At 45.2% G+C, this 14,317-nt stretch overlaps 1 protein-coding gene across 1 annotated transcript in view; it reads right to left on the reverse strand.

The window, feature by feature from the left end:
• Positions 1 to 7,565: 7,565 nt before the first annotated feature.
• The window catches only part of FHIP2A (FHF complex subunit HOOK interacting protein 2A), a 1,458,394-nt gene continuing 1,451,642 nt past the window's right edge, over positions 7,566 to 14,317 (reverse strand). Inside the window, exon 15 of the mRNA XM_044055532.1 lies at positions 7,566 to 9,385. Within this exon, the coding sequence (XP_043911467.1) occupies positions 9,280 to 9,385 (106 nt within the window). The 3' untranslated portion in view covers positions 7,566 to 9,279. The remainder of the gene's footprint in view (positions 9,386 to 14,317) is intronic.

Consider the following 14,317-nt stretch of genomic DNA (forward strand, 5'->3'; position numbering starts at 1 on the left):
GCTATAGCAGATGCCATGGACCCTAGAGCCCTCAGGACCAACTCACTGGAACAGAACTTGAGTGGAGAATGGCCGCACCTGGAGCTGCAGATTTTGAATTCTGTCCGCAGTGAGGAAGGCTCGTAAACTCCTTGTGTCTAGCCTGGCCCCTATAAAATCTAAGAGCTGTGTGGGCCAGGTTGGATTTCTTTGTATTTATTGTGATGCCCAGAAGAGGAGCAAGATGGAGGAAGGAGTCTCGCCAATAAAAGTAGATGCCTTGTTGGGGCGGTAAGGAGCCAGTCGTCCAGGTAGGGAAACACCTGCACCCCCTGAAGCCTCAGGTGGGCCGCTACCACTGCTAATACTTTGGTGAACACCCTGGGGCTGTGGTGAGACCAAAGGGAAGGACCCGAACTGGTAGTGACTGGCTCCCAGCCGAGCGGAGGAACCTCCTGGAGCGTCTGTCCATCAGGATGTGGTAGTACGCGTCCTTGAGGTCTATCGAGCACATCCAGTGATTTTCTCCCAGAAGGGGGAGAATAGATTGCAGAGTGACCATTGAATTTTTCTTTGGGGACTGCCAGATTCAAGAGAGAGGTCTAGGATTGGTCTTAGTTCCCCGTCTTCTTTGGCACTAAAAGAACCTGGAGTAGAACCCTGATCCGACCTGGTCTGGGGAGCGGGCTGGATGGCTCTTTTCTTTAGCAGATGGCCAATTTCTGCCAAAGCGGCCTCCCGTTGACCGGGTGGGGCGTCTGGGAGGACTTCAACTTTGGAAGGTGAAGGAAAGGGATGCGATATCCTCTGGATATGATTTGGAGAACCCAGCGGTCTGATGTTATGGACTCCCATGCGCTAGGTGCCCAGAACGTCCCCGACTGCCTCCAGAGTGGAGCAGTCGGGCAACCCTCAGGGTTGCTGCGCGGGCCGTTCAGAGAAAGGTTCCCTGGACCGAAGTTTCTGGGAGCCCCTCTGCCTCTAGGGCGGCGTCCTCCCTGTCCTCCTCTGCCACGGAAGGACTGGTTGTCCGGAGCAGGCTGGGACTGCTGCGACTTCCGGAACCACATCTTCTTCTGACACTTTTGGTTCCTAGAGTAGGGCCTCTGGGGTGCAGAGAAGCGGATTCTGATGGCAGACAGCGTCTTCCCGTCCTCCTCGCTCTGGGTCAACGTCTCGAACGGTTTTGCCAAAGAGCAGAACCATCAAAGGCGCAAATGGCGCTTTGAAGGGCTCAGAAAAATGCGGAGCCAGGCCTGGCGTCTAGTGACTAGGCCTGTCCCTTGGCTCTAGTGGCGCCTTCCATGGCGTGGGAGAGTAGCCGCATAGAGGTATTAGTAACTGACCTTAGAGTGGCCATACGGGTGGAGTGCAGAACCCTGTCCTCCTCGAAATGGACTCTGGGGAGATGCAGCATAATCTTTAATCAGATCTCGCTGCATCCTAATGACATGTGCCAAGTAGTTCAGCCCTTACGAGAAGGTCGCTGAACTAAACATCCGCTTCCCCAAGCGGTCCATCATCCGAGACTCCTTGCTCGGGGGATGGACTGAGGACTCTCCTGAGCCAGTTCCCTCTTGGTGGCCGCCGCCGTCAACATGGCATCTACCGGAGGCCCCTTACTCCAATGGGCACGTCGGACGGTGGGCTAAGGATCCTATCGGGCCTCTTAGGAATTGGCTCCACGGTGTCCGGTTCCTTCCACGCCCTGGTGGTAATGAGGTCCACCAGGGGTCGGCAGGAGGACACCCAAGAGGTAGACGGGCCCGCTTCAAATGCCTCCAAGAACACGGACTCGTCCGAGGAAGACTTGGGGCAGACCACCCCCTTATGCGGAGCATTTCCATGATGTCTCCAAATGAGACATCCTCGGGTGACCGTGGGGAGCCTTCCCCTTCCTCCAAGTCCGTGTCTTCTGTGAGAGACTCGGGGGAGTCAATGTGCCTCCTTTTGCGTATGCTTATGAGGGACATCCTCTGGGGGCTGTCAGAGGAGTCTGCATAAGCAGCAACTTGTTCCATTGGAACAACTTGGGGCACAAGCGGGCTGTCCCAGGGGCGGATGGTGGAAGCCTGGCCCAGTGCAGAGGGAGCGCGGGGCGGAGCCGGAACAAGTGCCGGGGGTCCGGAGACCCTCAACAGGGCCCTCTCCACTACATCAAGCGCCCGAAGGAGCCGACCTCGATCAAAGGATCCGACAATCGGCTCCCCACCGGATCGAAGAGTGGATCGGAGCGGCGCCGCCGGATCCGAAGGGACAGTGCGCTCCGACACAGGCGGCGCCGAAGGAGCACTGATCCCCGGATCGAGCTCGGATCCAGGCTCCGAGAGGTCGGATCCGATGCACCGAGGGCAGGGTCGGATCCGGTACCAAGTACTATCGGCGCCGACCACCCGGCTCGAAGCTGCTCGGCTCCAGCTGCTCGAACCCGGGTAGCGGGTCGGAGAAGGAGCAATAGGTTTGAAAAAGGGTGTTGAGCTCCCAGAGGAGGCAAGAGCACTCCCATCTGCATCTGGGCCTGGATGAATCTTCTCATCATCCGGTCCAGATCAGCATCGAAAGGCTGTATGTAGATCTCGGCGAGGCTACCGAGGCAGGCCTTGAGTGCCTCCTCGATAGCCTCGGCGGAGATCGGGTCTCCTCCTCCTCAGGACCCGGTGAAAAGCACACTGGGGACCGGAGCCGAAGGAGGAGACCGGAGACACGGAGCCGGGAGAAGCCAGCTTGGCTGGCGGGGCGAAACAGAGGTCTCGGCCCGCCGCTGGTGCTTCTCCCTCCGGTCCTTTCTAGCATCCCTCTCCTCTCCAGAAGCGGGAGGTTGAGTCCCAGGAGGAGGAGGGTGCCACAGGGAGAACCGAAGGTCGGTTACTCGAAGGAGCGGAGGTCGGAGCCGAGTCCGGCGGTAGAGGCCCGCCAAAACAAGCTTGGACCTCCGCTCCTTCAGAGCCCTGGGGTTGAACCCTGCACAAATGGAGCATCCAGATGTGAGGTGTTCAACCCCAGGCATCTAACACACGAGTGTGGCCATCAGCTGGGGAAAGCTTATGGCCACACTGAGCATTTAGAAAATATAGATTTGGGCTGTTCAGCCATCCCAATCTATAAAGAAGTTACTAAACTAAAGTAACTAAACAATATACACACACAGGCCCAACACACACACACTCGCCAACAGGGAGGGAAATAATTTTAGATTAACTCTAAAAGTAAAAATATAAAAGGGGAAACCTACACTTTCACACAAAAGTTCAATAAAAAACTTCAAAATTCTAATATTAACAGTAGAAAACTAGCACTTAGCTTGAGAGCTTTAGAAACCAATCCAGTCACCATGCGCAGCAAACGAGATCTGAGGTCATGAGGGTAGAGCAGGGCATTATGGGTGAGGGGAGGAGCTAAGAGCTTGGATCCATAGCTGGAAAACCATGCCGGTTCGGATCCGATGTCGGATCCATAACCCCCCCCACAGGTTGCAGACAAATGAATATCCTACTTCAGATTTATATATTATCCCTAGCAAGAATAACTGGAATCATACCACAGATAATTTGAAAGGACCCACACATAGGATAAAGCATTCAGGAGCAGCCTCTGTTCACTAGCAGTACAGGAGGCAGTCCTAGGGTATATTTTCTATTACTCACTGAGAGATCCAAGTTATGTTTGGACAGAGATGAGTTTGCTTTACGTGGATGAGCAGTCGATCCCAGGGAAATAGTATCCCCTGCAAAATATAGCTGTCCCTCCAAACCATTCTACTGATGTTGCAGAAGAGGTTTAGATACCTAGACAAAGTACTTCTGAAGCCATCCGACTTGCTGATGTTCAGTAAATCCATCAGTAATGGGTCAGAGGATGCCTTGTATTCTAGACTGAGGACACAGGCCACCCCTTAGCAGTCTGTAAGATACAGAGTACAGGGAAAGGGCTCTGAGTCGATCCATGTATGACAAGTTGTTTAGGCCTCATGTACTTTTTGTAAGGTACCTCTGTGGGCATTGCAATTGCTTTGTGTGTCTGGACAGATGCATGCCAAAGACGGCATTATACTCAATGACCAGCCTAACAAGGGCTGAGCAAAGGGGAACAATTACTTCTGTAGATCTAGACACAATGCTTTTGTTCATCAGCTGTGCAATACAGAAGGATTTTTTGGTATTTACTTTCAGTCCATCATTTTGGCACAAGTTATTTGTTTGGGCAAATCTTCCTGCAGGGTAGCCACGTTATTTTGGGATTCAATGACTACTCCTAGCGTGTTATCATCCGCAAACTTAGCCAGAGCCCTTTGGCACTGGTTTTTACTTCAGAGTAGGTGCCAAACAGGAGAGGTCCCAGCACAGAACACCCTGGGCCACTCCAATGGAGACAGGTCCCAGCATAGAACTCTGGGGGACTCCAATGGAGAGAGGTTCCAGCACAGAACCCTGGGGGACTCAAAAGGAGACAGGTCCCAACACAGAACCTCGGGGACTCCAATAGAGACTAGCCTCTTTGCGAAGGTAGCTTTCCCCTACTTTGATCTCCTGTGTCCTATCTGTGAGCCAGTTGGCAATCCACTGTCCTATCTGTGAGCCAGTTGGCAATCCAGGGGAGTGACAGAGAAAGCTAAATAAACTGGAAATAAACCCCTAGTACGCCTCAAGTAGGGGACTGTGTCAAAAGCTTTGGCCAGGTCAAGGTATGCAGTGTGTATGGTTTTATTTATATCCATTGCTTTAAAAGTGTTCACCAGATTAAGTAAGCATGACCTTGATGAATCCCAACTGAAATGGGTTTAGCATTTTGAGGTTCCTTATGTTCTTATTCCTTATGATAAGTCTTTGTAAAACAATATGATGGCAGTGAAGTGGAAGGAATGAATGACATTAAGAGAAAAAAGGAACAGGACAACAGCAAAAGCTATAAAAGCTTGATACCAATTTTACATATTTCTCAATTCATAATGGATACTGGACAATGTGACCACTTGGGGAAAAGTGACTATATATTATACGGAGCTGTGACGTAACAAGCTGAAGAATTGGTGCAGCACCTGCAGTAGCAGGCTTTACTCAAAGTGAAATCTGCAGTTCTGTATACAAAGTTTTTAATATTAACACAACAAACATGAACTCTCATGTCAGATAACTGCTATAAAACATTCTGCAGTGATACTCTAACATAATTTTTTTAGTAAAATAATCCAGGAAAACAAATAAGATAAGCTAATAATGAAGGCAGTGTTGACATTATCAAAAGTGGTTATCAGTCAGTCCCTTAACTCAAGAAAGCTTTAAAAAAAATGTAAAAACAAGTCTTAAAAATAACATAACACTTACACTGCCTATTTCAAAGGCACAAAGGATAACATACAAACAAAGCACATCAGCTACTTAACATTTTAAAATATTTTAAAACACTGTCTTAATGAACACTAACAAGTAACCTCAAAGCTTTGACATGATTACTCAAGCAAATTGTGGTTCACATGAAGAAAGCATAATTATGTTAAAACTATGTCATGGGAAATGCCAAGATGGTCATTAGGTCTCCACTGTAGTTCTGTTCACCAATATAATCATAATCATGCCCTTCAAAATAAGACAACAACATTAAAACCTCTAAAATCATTTTAGGTGAACAGAAATACAGGGCTTAGTACAAATAAGCTCATTCACATCTCTGAAAAAACAGAAGTAAAGTACAAGTACTTGTTATGGCTCGGAAGGCTCCTCTCGTCTGCTCAATACAAAAATCCTAATATTTGTGAGCTGCACAGGTAACACAGGACTTTGCTACACCTACACCCCTATTCAATGAAGAAAATGCTGGTACCCAAGAGAGGTAGTTATGTGAAGAGGGCTGAGTAGGTCTGAACTCCAAACGATCACGTCATAAGCAAAATAACAGAATACGTGCCAAATTAGTAACTCTTAAAAAGAGGCCAAGGGAAATAAAACATTAAGTTCAGCGGTCATAGCACTGACCTGCTGTCCTGGACACGCATCTGCTTCCTTCTAGTAAGTCAAAGAAGATTTAATATGTGCATCCTGCTAACATATCTGTCTTTAAAACATAATTTTCTTTGTAGTTTTACTTCAAAAATGTTCTAAAAATTTATCATAGATAGACCTTAAAACATCAGGCACACTAGAAATCACTATTCAGAAGATTTTTCCTTTGTAAAAAAGGAATGAGAGTTCAGTTACACTGTCTGACATTTAATATAATATAGTCACTATCAAGTTTTAATCTTTGTCAATTACCCTTATTGTTCAGGTTTTATTAATAGGTTTGTACAGCAGGAAGACAGAACACAGAAGGAACCACGTTTGAAAGTGTGTTGCCAACAAGAATCTTGTATATGGAAACCACCACAACAGAGAAGACTTTCAGCAGTTTAATTTAGCAATGTCGCTATTCTGGTAATTAAATGGCTGCACAGCAATATATATGTGAGAAAAGAAACAAAAAGAAAAAAACTATTTTAGCCCATGTAAGATATGCCAAGAATTAAATGACAACTTTCAAACCAAAAAAAAAAACAGCAGCAAAGACTATAGTGGACTAAGTAAACAATATGGTAGCATATGAACTTTGAGAATTACCCAGTCAGAGCAAACACTTGAAATGTGGAGTTAAGAGCTACAGCCCTACTAACACAGGAGTCCAGCGAGGACAGTCCTATCATGAAGTATAACAACATAGATCAAAAGTGTACTGCTTAGCACAAGACTAAGCTACACCTTAGGTGAGATGCTAATTTCAAGAAAGGGTACCAAATGAAACTAGGCCTCAGCGGCAACAACAGCTAAGGTGTACTGCTAACATGGCATTGTCTGGGCAGGGCATGAGTGAGGCAGAAAGGTGCCAAAAAACTGTAGTCCTGGTTTATGCAGTCTAAAGGGCATTCATGGTCTGGTAGGGTGAGTGCTCTCAGTGTCGTTAATAAACAAGCAAGCTCATGTTATCAAGCATATTTGTTAACAGCATTTGTTCCCGTAGGGAGTGAGGAAAAATAGGGGGTAGAAGAAATTGTTCATAACAAAGCCTAAAATCCTCTTGTTGAGGAAAAGGAGTCTAAAGTAGTAGCTTTTCATTGTGGAGAAACAAACACGACATTATGATAGTCTTAAATTCTTCAGTACATGACATGGCATGCAAAAAGGCTAAGCACTTGACTTCCACCGATTTAAAGAACTTTTACACAGCTTGTCTAGAAGCTCAGTTTATGCACCATTTACCTAGTTCTGTGCAGAATTCCCTTAGGAATCGTTCAAACACAGGCAGCTGAGGTAGGAGCGGGATTAAGATTAAGCATGCGATTAGGTGGAGGCTGACTGAACAATGTAAACTCTCCATGATACTACCTGAAGAGAAATGTAAAAGGAAACTTACAGTTTCATAAATCACTCCGAGAAGTGCTGTTTCCATACATGTTCTTCTAAAAGACGACTTCTGAGAACTGAAAGATTCCTGAGGCAGACAAATCATCACTTCTGTCTCTTTCAGAATCACACATATCCAGTCACCTGCTATGGAAGACCACTAAGGCTGCTGAAAGGCGATTATGACCTTCTGCGACTCGCCAGCCCAATGCTGCTACTCGTGATGCTACCAACCTTTCTCAGGCTACCCCTGCTTGTGCTGCAGGTATGTTTAAGCAGACAGGAGCCACTTCAGCTATCTCAAGGGGGTGAAAGTACCAACCGCTGCTGCGTGTTCACCTCATGGTGAGGACCACAATGGTTATAAGTCAGAAACAAAACAGTGTGCTTAGAATGCAGCATACAATGTCCAAGTGCTGCATACACACCAGTGCGGTACAAGCACAATGTCACACAACAAAAAGGATCCAGGGTGCACAGTACAAGCACAATGTCACACAACAAAAAGGATCCAGGGAGCGCGGTACAAGCACAATGTCACACAACAAAAAGGAGCCAGGGCACGCGGTACAAGCACAATGTCACACAACAAAAAGGAGCCAGGGAGCGCGGTACAAGCACAATGTCACACAACAAAAAGGAGCCAGGGCACGCGGTACAAGCACAATGTCACACAACAAAAAGGAGCCAGGGAGCGCGGTACAAGCACAATGTCACACAACAAAAAGGAGCCAGGGCATCGTTACAACAGGTCCCGCCTGTCTCGCTCTCCCATATCTGATGAACAGTGGCACGGGCCAGGGTGGTCCTTAAGCTTTTTTCCCAGGTGAGTGAATACCCAACAGGCAAGAGATGCATCAAGGTAATGCTTCAGGAAGTGTAGTGACTGAAGAATGAATGAATGAATGCAATGGGTAAAAAAGTACAGCTGTCCAACAAAGTCTATGGTAGGGGCCAATTAAAAGAGTCCTGACATCTGTGGCCCCAGAATCTACACTGAAAATGCAAGTTCAGGGAGATCTCCACCGCAATGCAAAGCTTCCCACTGTCAAGATTACAGCAGCATTCCTCATTACCTGCTCTATACCATACTGTGAAATGTCACATTTTCTGCTGATTAATGCATGATTGACCAGAATGAATGACAGAAGCTTAATGTCACCACTGTTGTTCTAGGCAGCACAGATTACGGAACACTTAAAATAAAACAAGTTACTCTTTTGTTCTTAACAAATACAAATCTATTTTTGCTTATGCTGCATTTAAATTTCCTGCCAAGATTACTGTTTGAGTTTGAAAAAACTGTTACTGTAAATTTTATTATGTGTATTAGTCAACTTAATTTTATAAGCTTGCTTCTTTTGCCCTCATTTCTAAATATAAATATGCTATCAGTTTTCTTTTAGGTAAAATGTTATACCACACTTACCAATAAGGAAGCGTTTTAACTATAAAAACGGAAGAGAGACAAAAACGTTAAAACATGTATGGCCATGCATTTAAAAAGAAAAAAAAAAACATTGCACTAAGCCTGAGTAATTGCTTTCTGTCAGTGAACCTCAATGTACTTTCACCCTAAATCTTACATAAATACTTAAGAGGCAATAAACTGTGAAGCTTGGCCATCTACATCTCTTCAGACGTTTGCAGACAAGCACTGCTCCAAAAATCCCAATTTCAGCATTCTACGATACATTTTTCTTCAAGTCTTCAGCTGAATTAATACCCTTTCTTGGATCTGTTTCAACATAATCAGTATGAACTCCATCTTCTGATAAACAGATGCTATGAAATGCTTGGTCTGTGGACATTTAAGTACAGTACACTTCTGAAGTTCCAGCCAAGCTGCGAGTACTTTTAGCATTACTTTTGTAAAAATGGATCCATTTACCGCTGTAATTTTCCATAAATGGCATCACTGTAAAACTGTTCATGGAGTTGTAGAAGCATGGAACTTCACAAACGCTATCGCTGCTAACTCCTTGCAGAATTCCTCGAGTATAATTACTCCTTCTAGTAAAGTCATGTGGTCAACTCTACGAAAAAAAGAACAAAGTGGGTGAGCAATATAAAACTGCAGAAATAAAAAAGTTTCCTAGAGTACCAGATGTATGGAATGCCAGTAATAAAAAAATTGTAATGTTTAATACTAAGTCATGTCATGGTAAGCATGCATGAAAAAAATAAACTGCTGCCAAATTCAGGAATGTAGCCATTTAAAAGGCATCTGCCAGATCAGCTGCTGGAAAAGCTAATCACGTATCCATGAGAACGCTCCTCCCAGAAGAGAAGCAGGGGTAGGGCGAAGGGGGCAACCACCCTGGGCACGGGTTTAGGATGTGTGACTGGCAGACGCTAATCTGCCAAAAGTGCAGTATTCATTTCCATACCAGCATTTCTAACTGAATGCAGATCCTGCTTTTGCAGTCAGAAGAGAATTGCTTAAGCTCTTGCTGTCTGGTACAGCCAAGCAGGGTCTTACTCTTTTAGTCCTGGGTAGAGGGCCCCTCTCCCTTTTGTTTTGCTCCCAAACTTACAGCTGATGGGCACAGATCAGGAAAGTACAGTTGTGTACACTTACCATAAATGTAGATGTTCGAGTGTATTCACTGTTGCAGTTATTACATTTGGGGTTATCTGCTTACAGGTAGCCCTCAGTCGGCCTGATTATCAAAGTCTTGGGTCCTGCGTTGGTTGCTGTCTCATCTTCCATGACATCAGGTAGTCAGGGATATAAAGCATGCAGCCGACACCATTACATCAGTTTTTCTTGCCCCAGATGTCAGGTGCCCCCATAATGAGAAGCAATTATATACAAGGTTACACCTCCAACAAAGCAAATGCACCAGAAAGCTTTAAGCATAGTAAACAAGAATAGAGGTATAGTCAATAGAAGTCAGGGGGCTGGAGGGAGGGTAAAGTACAGTTGTGTACCTACCATAAATTTAGATGTTCGAGTGTATTCACTGTTGCAGTCATTACACTTGGGTTATCCTGCTGGCAGGCTACCTGCATTCGGCCTGAATTCCAAAGTCCTGGTCCGGCGTTCGTTGCTGTCGCCTCTTCCCTGAGTCAGTGCGCCAGGGTATATAAGATGCAGCCAATGCCATTTTCTTCAGTTTTTCTTGCCCCAGATGTCAGGTGCCCCCAAAAGGGTAAGCTAAAAATGTTGCAAAACAAAATGCATGCACTAACATAAGCATTACCTTCATCTACAAGCAAATACACCACATAGGTTGTATAGGATAGAGAAGAACATACAAGTCCCAGCAATGTAAGGGTGATGGTGGGAGGGTAACATGGACTGCAACAGTGAATACACTCGAACATCTACATTTATGGCAGGTACACAACTGTACTATGTTCGTGTTTCACTGTTGCCATTACACTTGGATTGAATCCCAAAGCTGAGGTTGGGCGGCTGGGTCTAAATAGGATTAGGAGTGGCTATGAGGCCCTGCAGAACTGCAGTGGCAAAGCCTGCTCTGGATTTAGAGTAAAGAGGTAAGTGATAATGCTTGGTAAAAGTGTGCACTGAACTCCAAGTTGCATCCTCCAAAATTTCCTTGGTGGGTACTCCTCTGAGAAAGGCTGCTGAAGTGGCTGCTGCTCTGGTAGAATGTGGCCTAATATTCTTAGGCACTGACCGGCCATGCTGTGCATAGCAGAAACGAATACAGTGTCCTATCCATTTTGAAATGGTCTGCTTGTGATCCTGCAGCATATGCTACAAACAGTTGCTCAGTTTTTTCTGAAAGCTTTTGTTTTGTCCAAGTAGAAGCGTAGCTGCCTGTGTATGTCCAAAGAGTGCAGGAGTCTTTCCCCTTTATTCTGGGGATTTGGATAAAATGTTGGCAAATGAATGGTTTGGCTAAGAGCCACACTGGATACTACCTTTGGCATAAATGTTGGGTTTGTCCTTAGAGAAACCCTGTCCGGATGAAAAATGATAAAAGGTTCCACTGCCATTAATGCCTGTAACTCTGAGTCTCTTCTTGCTAAAGTTATTGCTAGGAGCACAGCAGTTTTCCATGATAAAAAATTTATATCAGCTGTATTGCCTGGCTCAGAAGGAGTCAGTGCGAGCTTTTCCAAGACAAAGTTGAGGTCCTATGCAGGTATCGGTGCTCTCCTTAGGGGTCTTATGTTTTTTGCCCCTCTGAGGTATTGTCTTAGCAGTGGATGTGAGAAAATAGGAGGGTCCGTATTGTAATGAGCTGAAATGGCAGAGGCATGGATCTTAATTGATGAGAAAGACAGGCTTTTGTCCAGCATCTCAGTTAGGTATTGTAAAATCTGAGAAATATTTGGAACAATCAAAAGAGACCACAGCTCTATCTGTTCTGAGTCAGGCAGAATTTTTTCCTGCCCTCCCACCCATTTCAGTTGTCTTGTTAAACACTACTGTCTTTCTAGTTGCCCGCCTCTTATGTTAATCTGACCATATATCTCATTTCTCTCTACTTTCACTGGCTTATGTGAGTAATCACAAAATCATCATTTTTGAAATCCCACCCCTTCAATTATTTAAATTTATTGGCCATCCTACAGTATTTCATAGTACCAAAATATAAAAGTGACCACCCCTTTCAATCCATCTTGCTGTTTTAAAAATAGTAACTCTCCACTAAACCTTAACTTTTTAAACAGGTAAAACTCAAGTTACCTACTTTCACATCTAACTTCTCTAGTGCACACTGCAGTGCATTCTTTTCAATCTTACCTTTAAGCATCCCTGTGACTAGCACTTTCTCTAATACCTGCTGGAAAGCACTAGGAAGCCTTAAACTCATACAAACACTGAACTCTCCTTGTTAACAAGGAGAAATTAATAATAGGCACTAAACAGCCTATAATTGCAAAGTACCTTGCTAAGAAAACAGCTCCTATACTTTACAAAGAAAAAAAAAAAAAAAGCCCCAAAACAAGCATGCCCAAGGGTCAGCTACCGGTGATTTCTCCTGTCCACCTGGTGAATCTGGGCATACTGGGGCAATGCAGCAATTGCCTCATGTACACAGACAACCCTCTACTCCTACCACCCAACACTACAACCTGTGAGAGATGCACTTACATAGCCAAAATGGAAGCAAAGCTCTCTCCACCCAAGATTGTGCTAAACAGTCAAGAGAAGGTTAACACCCACACTACATCTCAAGCAACACATAGCCCTTCTAAACCCGCACCACCAACACCCACATATAGCAACACTAAATCCACATATGCAGAGGCCCTTAACTGTAACCTGCCCAAGCAACAAAGACCTCTGAAGCTGAAACGCAAACAAACACCAATCACAACCAATGTGTCACATAGTTCACAACACCAGTGTGCCACCCAGCAACAGCCCCTAAGGCAAGACAATGTACCTAACACTTTAGTCATAGGTGACTCTATAGTCCGGCACACTGATGTCCCTCTCACCAGGTTGAATAAGGAGAAAATTACAGTCAGCTGCCTGTCGGGTGCCAGGATCCGCCACATAACGCATGCACTCAAGTCACTCCACAACAAGTACAAATATGACTCTGTCATTGTCCATGTTGGAGTGAATGACTTGAGACGTACCTCCCTGGACTACATGAAAAGAGACATGGAAGAGCTCTGGTATCATGTGGCCCAGGCAGGTATGACCCTAGCCCTGAGTAGCATCCTGCCTTAGCCCAGAATGATACCACAATATAAGGATAAAATGATTGACTTCAACAATTGGCTAAGCTTATGGTGTCATTCAAAGGGATCCAGTATCTGTCTGCCTGGGATGACATGATTGACAGACCACGATGCTTTGCCAGAGATGGTCTGCACCTGTCGCCCCTGGGATTCAGGTTACTGGCTAAGGCTCTTGCCATCCCTATAGTGCCTTTTTTAGGCAAACTTCAAAGGACAAAACCACCACCGTAACAGGTACAAGCATGCAAAATCTGAAGGTAATGCTACTCAATGCTAGAAGTCTAAACCTCAAAATGCACTCTCGAGGCACTCCTAAAAATGGAGAACATCGATATCTGTGCAGTAACTGAGACCTGGTTCAAGGCTCCAGAGAGCACCCCTGCAATACCAGGCTACAACTCTTACCACACTTTTCGGCCACCAAACCAGGACCGAAACACTAAAGGTGGAGGAGTGTCAATATTCACCAAGGATATTCACACCACCAGGCTAGTTGGCCAACACAATGTGTCTGAAATTCTCCAAGTGCAACTAACACTAGGTAAGACTGCAATCCAAATTGTAGTTTGCCACAGATCCCCACCATACCCCAAGATTCTCACTACACCTTTCTAAACATACTGGAAAATATTAAGATAGAATCAAACACCCTAATACTGGGTGATTTTAACTACCCTGCCATTAACTGGGAAAACTACTCATGTCCCAACACCTTTGGGCAACGGTTCTTGGAAGTCATAAATTCCAATGCCCTGGATCAACGAATGCATAGTCCCACCAGGGGCTCCAATATCCTAGACCTGGTCATTACCAACATGGGAAATCAATGCTCCATACCTATGGTCACCGCCTCGTTAGTCAGGTCTGACCATAAGCTAATCACCCTTAACATCCACATCCCACCCCACCCCCAGTAAAGAAACCACCATAAAAACTTCTCCAAAGCCAACTTCATGCTACTCAAGTCAGAAGTGACAAACTTCATAACACCCATGCAGACGGGAACTGAAAGTTCAACTGCTAAATCCTACACTAAGGCACTGTACGAGCACATCCACTCATGCATGAATCGTGCCATCCCAAATAGAAACAAAATGCTCTCATCCAAAAAAAGGAAGCCAATCTGGTGGTCCCCTGCCATAAACAAACTTTACAACAAAAGGAAGAAACTTTTGCAGAAAAGAGGAAAATCCCAGGATGCAAAAAACTCCCTTACTGGCCTCAGTAAGAAACTGAGATGCCTCATAAAATCAAATAAAATTGCCAAAGATTCCAAAGACAACCACAAAGCATTC

This window comes from Protopterus annectens, chromosome 14.part0 (assembly GCF_019279795.1).
Source record: "Protopterus annectens isolate FY-2018-M chromosome 14.part0, PAN1.0, whole genome shotgun sequence".
NCBI lineage: Eukaryota > Metazoa > Chordata > Ceratodontiformes > Protopteridae > Protopterus > Protopterus annectens.